The sequence below is a fragment of the Oncorhynchus mykiss genome, chromosome 23 (genome assembly GCF_057628025.1).
Source record: "Oncorhynchus mykiss isolate SJ-2025 chromosome 23, ASM5762802v1, whole genome shotgun sequence".
Classification (NCBI taxonomy): Eukaryota; Metazoa; Chordata; class Actinopteri; order Salmoniformes; family Salmonidae; genus Oncorhynchus; species Oncorhynchus mykiss.
Genome location: NC_143044.1, coordinates 43,854,844 through 43,869,315, shown reverse-complemented (window position 1 = coordinate 43,869,315; position 14,472 = coordinate 43,854,844). Strand labels below are relative to the sequence as shown.

At 43.3% G+C, this 14,472-nt stretch overlaps 1 protein-coding gene across 1 annotated transcript in view; it reads left to right on the top strand.

Annotated features, from left to right (window-relative positions):
• Nucleotides 1–14,472, top strand: part of LOC110503130 (protein TANC2) — a 173,565-nt gene that overhangs the window by 62,416 nt on the left and 96,677 nt on the right. Inside the window, exon 2 of the mRNA XM_090217504.1 lies at nucleotides 1,295–1,443. Within this exon, the coding sequence (XP_090073630.1) occupies nucleotides 1,354–1,443 (90 nt within the window). The 5' untranslated portion in view covers nucleotides 1,295–1,353. The remainder of the gene's footprint in view (nucleotides 1–1,294; nucleotides 1,444–14,472) is intronic.

Genomic DNA, 14,472 nt, shown 5'->3' with positions numbered 1-14,472 from the left:
TGCGAAAAGTGCAAATCAATCCCAGAACAACAGCAAAGGACATTGTGAAGATGCTGGAGGAAACAGGTACGTAACCTGAAAGGCCGCTCAGCAAGTAAGAAGCCACTGCTCCAAAACTGCCATAAAAAGCCAGCCTACGGTTTGCAACTGCACATGGGGACAAAGATTTTACTTTTTGGAGAAATGTCCTCTGGTCTGATGAAACAAAAATAGGACTGTTTGGCCATAATGACCACCATTATGTTTGGAGGAAAAAGGGGGAGGCTTGCAAGCCGAAGAACACCATCCCAACCGTGAAGCACGGGGGTGGCAGCATCATGTTGTGGGGGGGATTTGCTGCAGGAGGGACTGGTGAACTTCACAAAATAGATGACATCATGAGGGAGGGAAAATTGTGTGTCCAGTTCAGTCTCAATCTAGGAGAGTTTACCTCTGATGCACAGCTCTGCTCTCAGGAGTAGTTCAGGTATTGAGTCTCTTTTCTCTACCCTACTCGAACCCACCCTACTCTACCCTACTCTACTGTACCCCACACTACTGTACTCAACTCTACTGTACCCTATGCTACTCTACTCTACTGTACCCTACTGTACTCCACTGTACTCTACCCAACTTTACTCTACTCTACCTACTCTTCTGCGCTCAACCCTTCCCTACTCTACTCTACTGTACTCTACCCTACCCTACTCTTCCTTACTCTACTCTATCCTACTGTACCCAACTCTACTCTACTCTACCCTACCCTACTCTACCCTACCCTACCCTACTCTACCCTACCCTACCCTACTCTACCCTACCCCACCCGACTTCACCCAACTCTACCCTACTCGGTTTCAACCCTACCTTACTCAGTTTCTACCCTACCCTACTCTACTCTACCCTACTTGGTTTCAACCCTACCTTACTCTAGTCTACCCTACTCGGTTTCAACCTTACCCTACTCGGTTTCTACTCTACTCTACTCTACCCTACTCGGTTTCTACCCTACTAATGTCGGGTTGGGACTTGAACACGTAAAGGACATTTATCCATCAGTTTACTGCATGGTTGCCTTGTGAATCTTGTCATTTTCATGTGCTCCTTCTCTGGTCTAGTTTCTTTCCAAGGTGTGGTTGCCTTCCAGGTAAAGCCAGTTGGTTTACTTTGTTTTATACACACTCACAAACATACTCCTTCTCTCTCTCTTTCTGTCTCTCTCTCTTCCTCCTTCTCCCTCTCTCTCCCCCATCTCTCTCTTCATTAATTTCCCTCTATCTCTCTCGCTCTCTCCCTCTCTCCTTCTCTCTGTCTATAGGGGAGTCAAGCAGGGAGCTGGGCCCTCCTCCTTCGGTGGATGAGGCAGCCAACACATTGATGACGCGCCTGGGCTTCCTGTTGGGAGACAAAACTAGTGAGGGGCCAGACAGAGAACATTACAGCATGGATGAACCAGACAATAGACAGGTGTGTGTGTGTGTGTTTGGCCATCCCACAATGCTAACCCCTCTCTACTACTGCTATCACTGAGGAAATGGTGCTGGGGAGGAAAAATGTCTCTCCATATTCGTGATATCTTGAGATTCCGTTCAGTGTTCCTCTATTTCTGATCCCAATTGGGAAAGACACATTTTAAATTTTTGTAATTTTTGTATTTAACCTTTATTTAACTAGGCAAGTAAGTTAAGAACAAATTCTTATTTACAATGACAGCCTACCACTTGCAAAACTCTTTGTGCACCACCCTATGGGACTCCCAATCACGGTCAGATGTGATCCAGCCTGGATTTGAACCAGGGACCTCTTGCACAGAGATGCAGTGCCTTAGACCACTGCACCACTCAGGAGCCCAGACATACCTGGGATGTGATGACTTCCCTTTACCTGACAGCTTGATGAGCTTCTTGTTTACAGCCTGTTGCTATACATCTCTGTAAGCCAGGTCCACAAATAAAAAGAAACTCCCAATTTGTCAGTTTCTCCAAGCATAAACTCTTCTGCCCTAATTAGGCCATTATATAACAACGTTTCTAGATGATTTATTCCGCTCGACACATCACAACTTCAAAACAGTCGCTACTTTAGTGTGCTGATAACCAGCAGGTTGACTAAGCCTCATATTTATCTCACCTCTGACTGAACCTCGGCTGCTAAATAGTTTTTAGATATATACATATACATGTACAGTGCCTTCAGAAAGTATTCACACCCCTTTACTTTTTCCACATTTTGTTGTGGGATTAAAATGGATTTAATTGTAATTCCTTGTCAACGATCTACACAAAATACTCTGTCAGAAAAATACTCTATCTGAAAAATGGTTGTTTATACACCTTGTGGGTGGGGGCAATGGTTAAAAAAAATGGGACAAGACTAGGATTTTGTAGTTGAATTCCTCATTATACAGTATTTAAGAATATATTACTATGTTGCCAAAAAAGTTCAAGACTGTTATTGTTTCCCTTCAATAAAATGCAATCAAAACTACTTTCTACACATTTCTGCTACTTTCTTAGTGCTATCTATTTAGACCTATGCAGTACCTTTAGCAATAATAATAATATTAAAACTCTACTTTAGTAAAGAAAACAATTATGACAGGTCTGTTGTAATAAAAACGAGTGGTGTCCACTGATTAAATGTACTCTTTCTGCATTGTGAAGATGGGAAAACCAAGATATTCTCAACGTTTGTGATGAATGACAGGTTGTTTCTTCATGCAAAATAGATTTGGGGTCTAAAATTCAATTAAGCTGCTTTATTTTAGGGGTTTAGTGAAGGCGGGTCATTTTTTACCCTTAGGACAAGGGGAGTATACAGAATATTAAATCAAAACTGTATCTAGGCCACTCAGGAACATTCAATGTTGTATTGGTAAGAAACGACAGTGTAGATTAGGCCTTGTGTTTTTGATTATTGTCCTGCTGAACGGTGAATTCATCTCCCAGTGTCTGTTGGAAATCAGACTTTCCTCTAGGATGTTGCCTGTGCTTAGCTCTATTCCATTTCTTTTATCATAAAAAACTCCCTGGTCCTTGCCGATGACAAGCATACCCATAATATGATGCAGCCACCACCATGCTTAACAATATAAAGAGTGGTACTCAGTGATCAAATCAAAATCAAATCAAATCACATTTATTTATATCGCCCTTCGTACATCAGCTGATATCTCAAAGTGCTGTACAGAAACCCAAACCCAGAAAAACTCCCTAGAAAGGCCAAAACCTAGGAAGAAACCTAGAGAGGAACCAGGCTATGTGGGGTGGCCAGTCCTCTGCTGGCTGTGCCGGATGGAGATTATAACAGAACATGGCAAAGATGTTCAAATGTTCATAAATGACCAGCATGGTCAAATAATAATAATCACAGGCAGAACAGTTGAAACTGGAGCAGCAGCACAGCCAGGTGGACTGGGGACAGCAAGGAGTCATCATGCCAGGTAGTCCTGAGGCATGGTCCTAGGGCTCAGGTCCTCCGAGAGAAAGAAAGAGAGAATTAGAGAGAGCATACTTAAATTCACACAGGACACCGGATAGGACAGGAGAAGTACTCCAGATATAACAAACTGACCCTAGCCCCCCGACACATAAACGACTGCTGCATAAATACTGGAGGCTGAGACAGGAGGGGTCAGGAGACACTGTGGCCCCATCAGATGATACACCCAGACAGGGCCAAACAGGAAGGATATAACCCCACCCACTTTGCCAAAGCACAGCCCCCACACCACTAGAGGGATATCTTCAACCACCAACTTACCATCCTGAGACAAGGCCGAGTATAGCCCACAAAGATCTCTGCCACGGCACAACCCAAGGGGGGGCGCCAATCCAGACAGGAAGATCACATCAGTGACTCAACCCACTCAAGTGACGCACCCCTCATAGGGATGGCACGAAAGAGCACCAGTAAGCCAGTGACTCAGCCCCTGTAATAGGGTTAGAGGCAGAGAATCCCAGTGGAAAGAGGGGAACCGGCCGGGCAGAGACAGCAAGGGCGGTTTGTTGCTCCAGAGCCTTTCCGTTCACCTTCACACTCCTGGGCCAGACTACACTCAATCATATGACCCACTGAAGAGATGAGTCTTCAGTAAAGACTGAAAGGTTGAGACCGAATTTGCATCTCTCACATGGGTAGGCAGACCATTACATAAAAATTGAGCTCTATAGGAGAAAGCCCTGCCTCCAGCTGTTTGCTTAGAAATTCTAGGGACAATTATGAGGCCTACGTCTTTTGACCGTAGCATACGTGTAGGTATGTACGGCAGGACCAAATCAAAGAGATAGGTAGGAGCAAGCCCATGTAATGCTTTGTAGGTTAGCAGTAAAACCTTGAAATCAGCCCTTGCCTTAACAGGAAGCCAGTGTAGGTAGGCTAGCACTGGAGTAATATGATAAAATTTTTTGGTTCTAGTCAGGATTCTAGCAGCCGTATTTAGCACTAATTGAAGTTTATTTAGTACTTTATCCGGGTAGCCGGAAAGTAGAGCATTGCAGTAGTCTAAGATAGAAGTAACAAAAGCATGGATACATTTTTTTCTGCATCATTTTTGGACAGAAAGTTTCTGATTTTTGCAATGTTTCGTAGATGGAAAAAAGCTGTCCTTGAAATAGTCTTTATATGTTCGTCAAAAGAGAGATCAGGGTCCAGAGTAACGCCGAGGTCCTTCGCAGTTTTATTTGAGACGACTGTACAACTATTACGATTAATTGTCAGATTCAACAGAAGATCTCTTTGTTTCTTGGGACCTAGAACAAGCATCTCTGTTTTGTCTGAGTTTAAAAGTGGAATGTTTGCAGCCATCCACTTCCATATGTCTGAAACACAGGCTTCTAGCGAGGGCAATTTTGGGGCTTCACCATGTTTCATTGAAATGTACAGCTGTGTGTCATCCGCATAGCAGTGAAAGTTAACATTATGTTTTCGAATAACATCCCCAAGAGGTAAAATATATAGTGAAAACAATAGTGGTCCTAAAACGGAACCTTGAGGAACACCGAAATTTACAGTTGATTTGTCAGAGGACAAACCATTCACAGAGACAAACTGATATCTTTCCGACAGATAAGATCTAAACAAGGCCAGAACTTGTCCGTGTAGACCAATTTGGGTTTCCAATCTCTCCAAAAGAATGTGGTGATCGATGGTATCAAAAGCAGCACTAAGGTCTAGGAGCACAAGGACAGATGCAAAGCCTCGGTCTGATGCCATTAAAAGGTAATTTACCACCTTCACAAGTGCAGTCTCAGTGCTATGATGGGGTCTAAAACCAGACTGAAGCATTTCGTATACATTGTTTGTCTTCAGGAAGGCAGTGAGTTGCTGCGCTACAGCCTTTTTTTTTAATTTTGAGAGGAATGGAAGATTCGATATAGGCCGATTAGTTTTTTATATTTTCTGGGTCAAGGTTTGGCTTTTTCAAGAGAGGCTTTATTACTGCCACTTTTAGTGAGTTTGGTACACATCCGGTGGATAGAGAGCCGTTTATTATGTTCAACATAGGAGGGCCAAGCACAGGAAGCAGCTCTTTCAGTAGTTCAGTTGAGTGTCTCTCTTGATCCTAGGTCCTGGCAGAGTTGTGCAGACTCAGGACAACTGAGCTTTGAAGGAATACGCAGATTTAAAGAGGAGTCCGTAATTTGCTTTCTAATAATCATGATCCTTTCCTCAAAGAAGTTCATGAATTTATTACTGCTGAAGTGAAAGCCATCCTCTCTTGGGGAATGCTGCTTTTTAGTTAGCTTTGCGACAGTATCAAAAAGGAATTTCAGATTGTTCTTATTTTCCTCAATTAAGTTGGAAAAATAGAATGATCGCGCAGCAGTAAGGGCTCTTCGATACTGCACGGTACTGTCTTTCCAAGCTAGTCGGAAGACTTCCAGTTTGGTGTGGCTCCATTTCCGTTCCAATTTTCTGGAAGCTTGCTTCAGAGCTCGCGTATTTTCTGTATACCAGGGAGTTTCTTCTGAGAAATGTTTTTAGTTTTTATGGGTGCAACTGCATCTAGGGTATTGCGCAAGGCTAAATTGAGTTCCTCAGTTAGGTGGTTAACTGATTTTTGTCCTCTGACGTCCTTGGGTAGACAGAAGGAGTCTGGAAGGACATCAATGAATCTTTGTGTTGTCTGTGAATTTATAGCACGACTTTTGATGTTCCTTGGTTGGGGTCAGAGCCGATTTTTTGTTGCAATTTCAAACGTAATAAAATGGTGGTCCGATAGTCCAGGATTATGAGGAAAAACATGAAGATCCACAACATTTATTCCATGGGACAAAACTAGGTCCAGAGTATGACTGTGACAGTGAGTAGGTCCAGAGACATGTTGGACAAAACCCAGTGAGTCGATGATGGCTCCGAAAGCCTTTTGGAGTGGGTTTGTGGACTTTTCCATGTGAATATTAAAGTCACCAAAGATTAGAATATTATCTGCTATGACTACAAGGTCCGATAGGAATTCAGGGAACTCAATGAGGAACGCTGTATATGGCCCTGGAGGCCTGTAAACAGTAACTATAAAAAGTGATTGAGTAGGCTGCATAGATTTCATGTCTAGAAGCTCAAAAGACGAAAACGTAATTTTTTGCTATTGTAAATGTTAGCAACACCTCCACCTTTGCGGGATGCACAGGGGATATGGTCACTAGTGTAGCCAGGAGGTGAGGCCTCATTTAACACAGTAAATTAATCTGGCTTAAGCCATGTTTCAGTCAGGCCAATCACATCAAGATTATGATCAGTGATTAGTTCATTGAAGTAAGGGATCTAACATTAAGTAGCCCTATTTTGAGATGTGAGGTATCATGATCTCTTTCAATAATGACAGGAATGGAGGAGGTCTTTATCCCAGTGAGATTGCTAAGGCGAACACTGCCATGTTAAGTTTTGCCCAACCTAGGTTGAGGCACAGACACGGTCTTAATGGGGATAGCTGAGCTGACTACACTGACTGTGCTAGTGGCAGACTCCACTATGCTGGTTAACAGCCTACTGCCTGGCCTGCACCCTATTTCATTGTGGAGCTAGAGGAGTTAGAGCCCTGTCTATGTTGGTAGATAAGATGAGAGCACCCCTCTAGCTAGGATGTAGTCCGTCACTCCTCAGCAGCTCAGGCTTGGTCCTGTTTGTGGGTGAGTCCCAGAAAGAGGGTCAATTATCTACAAATTCTATCTTTTGGGAGGGGCAGAAAACAGTTTTCAACCAGCGATTGAGTTGTGAGACTCTGCTGTAGAGCTCATCACTCCCCCTAACTGGGGGGGGGGGGCAGAGACAATTACTCGATGCCGACACATCTTTCTAGCTGATTTACATGCTGAAGCTATGTTGTGCTTGGTGACCTCTGACTGTTTCATCCTAACATCGTTGGTGCCGACGTAGATAACAATATCTCTATACTCTCTACACTCGCCAGTTTTAGCTTTAGCCAGCACCATCTTCAGATTAGCCTTAACGTCGGTAGCCCTGTCCCCTTGGAAACAGTGTATGATCACTGGATGATTCGTTATAAGTCTAATACTGCGGGTAATGGAGCCGCCAATGACTAGAGTTTTCTATTTGTCAGAGCTAATGGTGGGAAGCTTCGGCGTCTCAGACCCCGTAACGGGAGGAGTAGAGACAAGAGAAGGCTCGGCCTCTGACTCCGACTCGTTGCTTAATGGGGAAAACGGGTTGAAAGTTTCTGTCTGCTGAATGAGCGACACCGGTTGAGCATTCCTACAGCATTTCCCTCCAGAAACCATGAGAAAGTTGTCCGGCTGCGGGGACTGTGCGAGGGGATTTACACTAACGTTACTATCTGTACTTACTGGTGGCACAGACGCTGTTCCATCCTTTCCTACACTGAAATTACCCTTGCCTAACGATTGCGTCTGAAGCTGGGCTTGCAGCACAGCTATCCTCACCGTAAGGCGATCGTTCTCCTGTATATTATGAGTACAGCGACTGCATTAGAAGGCATCATGTTAATGTTACTACTTAGCTTCGGCTGTTGGAGGTCCTGAGGATCCAGATCCAGATAAAGCGTCCGGAGTGAAAAAGTTGAATGAAAAAAAAGTTGAGGGAAAAATCAAAAATATAAATGGTAATTAAAAAGTAAAAACCGTAAAGTTGTCAGGTAGCAAAGTAAGGTTGGCAACAAAACGCACAGCAACACGTAAACAAGTCTGCAAGTTGTGGCCGGAAAAAATGTGTTGCAACACAGTGATGTGTTGCATTTGTCCCATATATAACGCTTTGTGTTCAGGACAAAGTTAATTTCTTTGCTACATTTTTTGCTGTTTTACTTTCGTACCTTATTGCAAACAGGATGCATGTTTTGGAATATTTTTTATTATGTACAGGCTTCCTTCTTTTCACTCTGTTTGATCCATCCTCAGTGTTCTCCTATCACTGCCAACTATGTAACTGTTTTTATATATATATATACACTACCATTAAAAAGTTTTAGTTCACTTAGAAATGTCCATGTTTTTGAAAGGAAAGAACATTTAAATAACATCAAATTGATCAGAAATACAGTGTAGACATTGTTAATGTTAGAAATGACTATTGTAGCTGGAAACAGCAGATTTTTTTATGGAATATCCACATAGGCGTAAAGAGGCACATTATCAGCCACCATCACTCCTGTGTTCCAATTTTTTTTTTCACCTTTATTTAACCAGGTAGGCTAGTTGAGAACAAGTTCTCATTTGCAACTGCGACTTGGCCAAGATAAAGCGTAGCAATTCGACACATACAACAACACAGAGTTACACATGGAATAAACAAAACATACAGTCAATAATACAGTAGAACAAAAGAAAACAAAAAGTATATATACAGTGAGTGCAAATGAGGTAAGTTAAGGAAATAAATAGGCCATGGTGGCGAAGTATTATAATTATAATTATTATTATTAATTATAATATAGCAGTAAAACACTGGAATGGTAGATCGGCAGAAGATGAATGTGCAGGTAGAGATACTGGGGTGCAAAGGAGCTAAATAAATAAATAAATAAATACCAGTATGAGGATGAGGTAGGTAGATAGATGGGCTGTTTACAGATGGGCTATGTACAGTTACAGTGATCTGTAAGCTGCTCTGACAGCTGGTGCTTAAAGCTAGTGAGGGAGATGTGAGTCTCCAGCTTCAGAGATTTTTGCAATTCGTTCCAGTCATGGGCAGCAGAGAACTGGAAGGAAAGACGACCAAAGGAGGATTTGGCTTTGGGGGTGACCAGGGAGATATACCTGCTGGAGCACGTGCTACGAGTGGGTGCTGCTATGGGGACCAGTGAGCTGAGATAAGGTGGGGCTTTACCTGGCAGAGACTTGTAGATAACCTGTAGCCAGTGGGTTTGACGACGAGTATGAAGCGAGGGCCAACCAACGAGAGCGTACAGGTTGCAATGGTGGGTAGTGTATGGGGCTTTGGTGACAAAACGGATGGCACTGTGATAGACTGCATCCAGTTTGTTGAGTAGAGTGTTGGAGGCTATTTTATAGATGACATCACCGAAGTCGAGGATCGGTAGGATGGTCAGTTTTACGAGGGTATGTTTGGCAGCATGAGTGAAGGATGCTTTGTTGCGATATAGGAAGCCGATTCTAGATTTAATTTTGGATTGGAGATGCTTAATGTGAGTCTGGAAGGAGAGTTTACAGTCTAACCAGACACCCAGGTATTTGTAGTTTGAAAAGCATGCATTTAGTTTTACTTGCGTTTAAGAGCAGTTGGAGGCCACAGAAGGAGAGTTGTATGGCATTGAAGCTCGTCTGGAGGTTAGTTAACAATGGCACGTTGTGTTAGCTAATCCAAGTTTATCATTTTAAAAGTCTAATTGATCATTAGAAAACCTATTTTGCAATTATGTTAGCACAGCTGAAAACTGTTGTTCTGATTAAAGAAGCAATACAACTGGCCTTCTTTAGACTGCCATAGGCCGCCATAGGCAGAGCTGGCTCTCAAGAGAAGACAGGCTATGTGCACACTGCCCACAAAATAAGGTAGAAACTGAGCTGCACTTCCTAACCTCCTGCCAAATGTATGACCATATTAGAAACACATATTTCTCTCAGATTACACAAACATTTAAAAAAATAAGAAAAAATCAAATTTTGATAAACTCCCATATCTATTAGGTGAAATACCACAGTGTGCCACCACAGCAGCAATATTTGTAAACCTGTTGCCACAAGAAAAGGGCAACCAGTGAACTAATGCCATTATAAATACAGTCCATATTTATGTTTATTTATTTTCCCTTTTATACTTTAACTATTTGCTCATTGTTACAACACTGTATATAGCCATAATATGACGTTTAAAATGTCTTCATTCTTTCTGGAACGTTTGAGTTTAATGTTTACTGTTCATTTTTTATCATTTATTTTACTTTTGTTTATTATCTACTTCACTTGCTTTGTTAATGTAAACATATGTTTCCCATGCCAATAAAGCCCTTAAACTGAAATGAGAGAGTGTCATCATGATGAAATGACCCCCCTGGACTGAATGGTGGAGAGTTGTGGTGTTACATGTTGCTTTCGCAAGATATATTATGGACTGTATAGGTATGGACTGATGCAGTGTGGCTAACCAATTAGACTGGTGGAGCATGCTAGCTGTTAGTGGTGTTATGTTGTAGTGGTGTTATGCTGTAGTGGTGGTATGCTGTAGTGGTGTTATACTGTAGTAATTTGATTTGATTTGATTTGATTTGGTGTTATACTGTAGTAATGTTATAATGTAGTGGTGTTATACTGTAGTAATGTTATGTTGTAGTGGTGTTATGCTGAAGTGGTGTTATACTGTAGTAATGTTATAATGTAGTGGTGTTATACTGTAGTAATGTTATGTTGTAGTGGTGTTATGCTGTAGTAATGTTATGTTGTAGTGGTGTTATGCTGAAGTGGTGTTATACTGTAGTAATGTTATAATGTAGTGGTGTTATACTGTAGTAATGTTATGTTGTAGTGGTGTTATGCTGAAGTGGTGTTATACTGTAGTAATGTTATAATGTAGTGGTGTTATACTGTAGTAATGTTATGTTGTAGTGGTGTTATGCTGTAGTGGTGTTATACTGTAGTAATGTTATGCTGAAGTGGTGTTATACTGTAGTAATGTTATGTTGTAGTGGTGGTATGCTGTAGTGGTGTTATACTGTAGTAATGTTATAATGTAGTGGTGTTATACTGTAGTAATGTTATGTTGTAGTGGTGTTATGCTGAAGTGGTGTTATACTGTAGTAATGTTATGCTGTAGTGGTGGTATGCTGTAGTAATGTTATACTGTAGTGGTGTTATGCTGTAGTGGTGGTATGCTGTAGTGGTGTTATACTGTAGTGGTGTTATACTGTAGTGGTGTTATGCTGTAGTGGTGGTATGCTGTAGTGGTGTTATACTGTAGTGGTGGTATGGTTTAGTGGTGTTATACTGTAGTGGTGTTATACTGTAGTGGTGTTATACTGTAGTGGTGTTATGTTGTAGTGGTGGTATGCTGTAGTGGTGGTATGCTGTAGTGGTGTTATACTGTAGTGGTGTTATACTGTAGTGGTGTTATGCTGTAGTGGTGGTATGCTGTAGTGGTGTTATACTGTAGTGGTGTTATACTGTAGTGGTGTTATACTGTAGTGGTGTTATACTGTAGTGGTGTTATGTTGTAGTGGTGGTATGCTGTAGTGGTGGTATGCTGTAGTGGTGTTATACTGTAGTGGTGTTATACTGTAGTGGTGGTATGCCGTAGTGGTGGTATGCTGTAGTGGTGGTATGCTGTAGTGGTGTTATACTGTAGTGGTGTTATACTGTAGTGGTGTTATGTTGTAGTGGTGGTATGCTGTAGTGGTGGTATGCTGTAGTGGTGTTATACTGTAGTGGTGTTATACTGTAGTGGTGGTATGCCGTAGTGGTGGTATGCTGTAGTGGTGGTATGCTGTAGTGGTGTTATACTGTAGTGGTGTTATACTGTAGTGGTGTTATACTGTAGTGGTGTTATACTGTAGTGGTGGTATGCTGTAGTGGTGGTATGCTGTAGTGGTGTTATACTGTAGTGGTGTTATACTGTAGTGGTGTTATACTGTAGTGGTGTTATACTGTAGTGGTGTTATACTGTAGTGGTGGTATGGTTTAGTGGTGTTATACTGTAGTGGTGTTATACTGTAGTGGTGGTATGCCGTAGTGGTGGTATGCTGTAGTGGTGGTATGCTGTAGTGGTGTTATACTGTAGTGGTGTTATACTGTAGTGGTGTTATACTGTAGTGGTGGTATGCTTTAGTGGTGGTATGCTGTAGTGGTGTTATGCTGTAGTGGTGGTATGCTGTAGTGGTGTTATGCTGTAGTGGTGGTATGCTGTAGTGATGGTATGCTGTAGTGGTGGTATGCTGTAGTGGTGTTATGCTGTAGTGGTGGTATGCTGTAGTGGTGTTATGCTGTAGTGGTGGTATGCTATAGTGATGGTATGCTGTAGTGGTGTTATGCTGTAATGGTGTTATGCTGTAGTGGTGGTATGCTTTAGTGGTGTTATACTGTAGTGGTGGTATAGTGTAGTGGTGTTATGCCGTAATGGTGGTATGCTGTAGTGGTGGTATGCTTTAGTGGTGTTATACTGTAGTGGTGGTATGCTGTAGTGGTGTTATGCTGTAGTGGTGGTATGCTATAGTGATGGTATGCTGTAGTGGTGTTATGCTGTAGTGGTGTTATGCTGTAGTGGTGGTATGCTTTAGTGGTGTTATACTGTAGTGGTGGTATGCTGTAGTGGTGGTATGCTGTAGTGATGGTATGCTGTAGTGGTGTTATGCTGTAGTGGTGTTATGCTGTAGTGGTGGTATGCTGTAGTGGTGTTATGCTGTAGTGGTGGTATGCTGTAGTGGTGTTATGCTGTAGTGGTGGTATGCTATAGTGATGGTATGCTGTAGTGGTGTTATGCTGTAATGGTGTTATGCTGTAGTGGTGGTATGCTGTAATGGTGTTATGCTGTAGTGGTGGTATGCTATAGTGATGGTATGCTGTAGTGGTGTTATGCTGTAGTGGTGTTATGCTGTAGTGGTGGTATGCTTTAGTGGTGTTATACTGTAGTGGTGGTATGCTGTAGTGGTGGTATGCTGTAGTGGTGGTATGCTGTAGTGATGGTATGCTGTAGTGGTGTTATGCTGTAGTGGTGTTATGCTGTAGTGGTGGTATGCTGTAGTGGTGTTATGCTGTAGTGGTGGTATGCTGTAGTGGTGTTATGCTGTAGTGGTGGTATGCTATAGTGATGGTATGCTGTAGTGGTGTTATGCTGTAATGGTGTTATGCTGTAGTGGTGGTATGCTGTAATGGTGTTATGCTGTAGTGGTGGTATGCTTTAGTGGTGTTATACTGTAGTGGTGGTATAGTGTAGTGGTGTTATGCCGTAATGGTGGGGTGTATAGAGAGATATGTAAGATGTAATATGTAATATATATATATACTATAAACTTTCAATTGGGCTGCAGTAGGTAGGATTCTTACAGTTGCTAGAGATCTCTTCAGTGTAGCTAAAGCCTACTGACTGAGGGAAGAGGGGGACCTTTCTTTATCTCCAAAAATCAGGCCATTAATTGCCTCTCCCCTCTCCTCCCCTCCACCTCCCCACCTCTTCACCCCTCTACCTACCACCCATCCACCTACCACTCCTCCACCCCTCCACCACTCTTCCCCTCCACCTCCCCACCTTTTCACCCTTCCACCTCTCAACCCCTCCATCACTCCTCCCCTCCACCTCCCCACCTCTTCCACCTCTCCACCCCTCCATCACTCCTCCCCTCCACCTCCCCACCTCTTCCACCTCTCCACCCCTCCATCACTCCTCCCCTCCACCTCCCCACCTTTTCCACCTCTCAACCCCTCCATTACTCCTCCCCTCCACCTCCCCACCTCTTCCACCTCTCAACCCCTCCATCACTCATCCCCTCCACCTCCTCCACCTCTCAACCCCTCCATCACTCATCCCCTCCACCTCCCCACCTCCTCCACCTCTCAACCCCTCCATCACTCATCCCCTCCACCTCCCCACCTCTTCCACCTCTCCACCCATCCATCACTCCTCCCCTCCACCTCCCCACCTCTTCCACCTCTCAACCCCTCCATCACTCATCCCCTCCACCTCCCCACCTCTTCCACCTCTCAACCCCTCCATCACTCATCCCCTCCACCTCCCCACCTCTTCCACCTCTTCCACCCATCCACCACTTCTCCCCTCCACCTCACCACCTCTTCCACCCATCCACCCCTCCATCACTCCTCCCCTCCACCTCCCCACCTCTTTCACCTCTCCACCCCTCCATCACTCCTCCCCTCCACCTCCCCACCTCTTCACCTCTCCACCCCTCCATCACTCCCCTCCTGTTTAAAGCTCTCTCTCTCTCACACTCAGCAATGCTGTGGAATCATTCTGCTGCTAGATATAAAATGGAAGCTTCAGTACTGCTGGTTCCTGAGAATGATAAACCTACACAGAACCCTATGGAGTCTCAACATGTGACTACTTCCTCCTCTC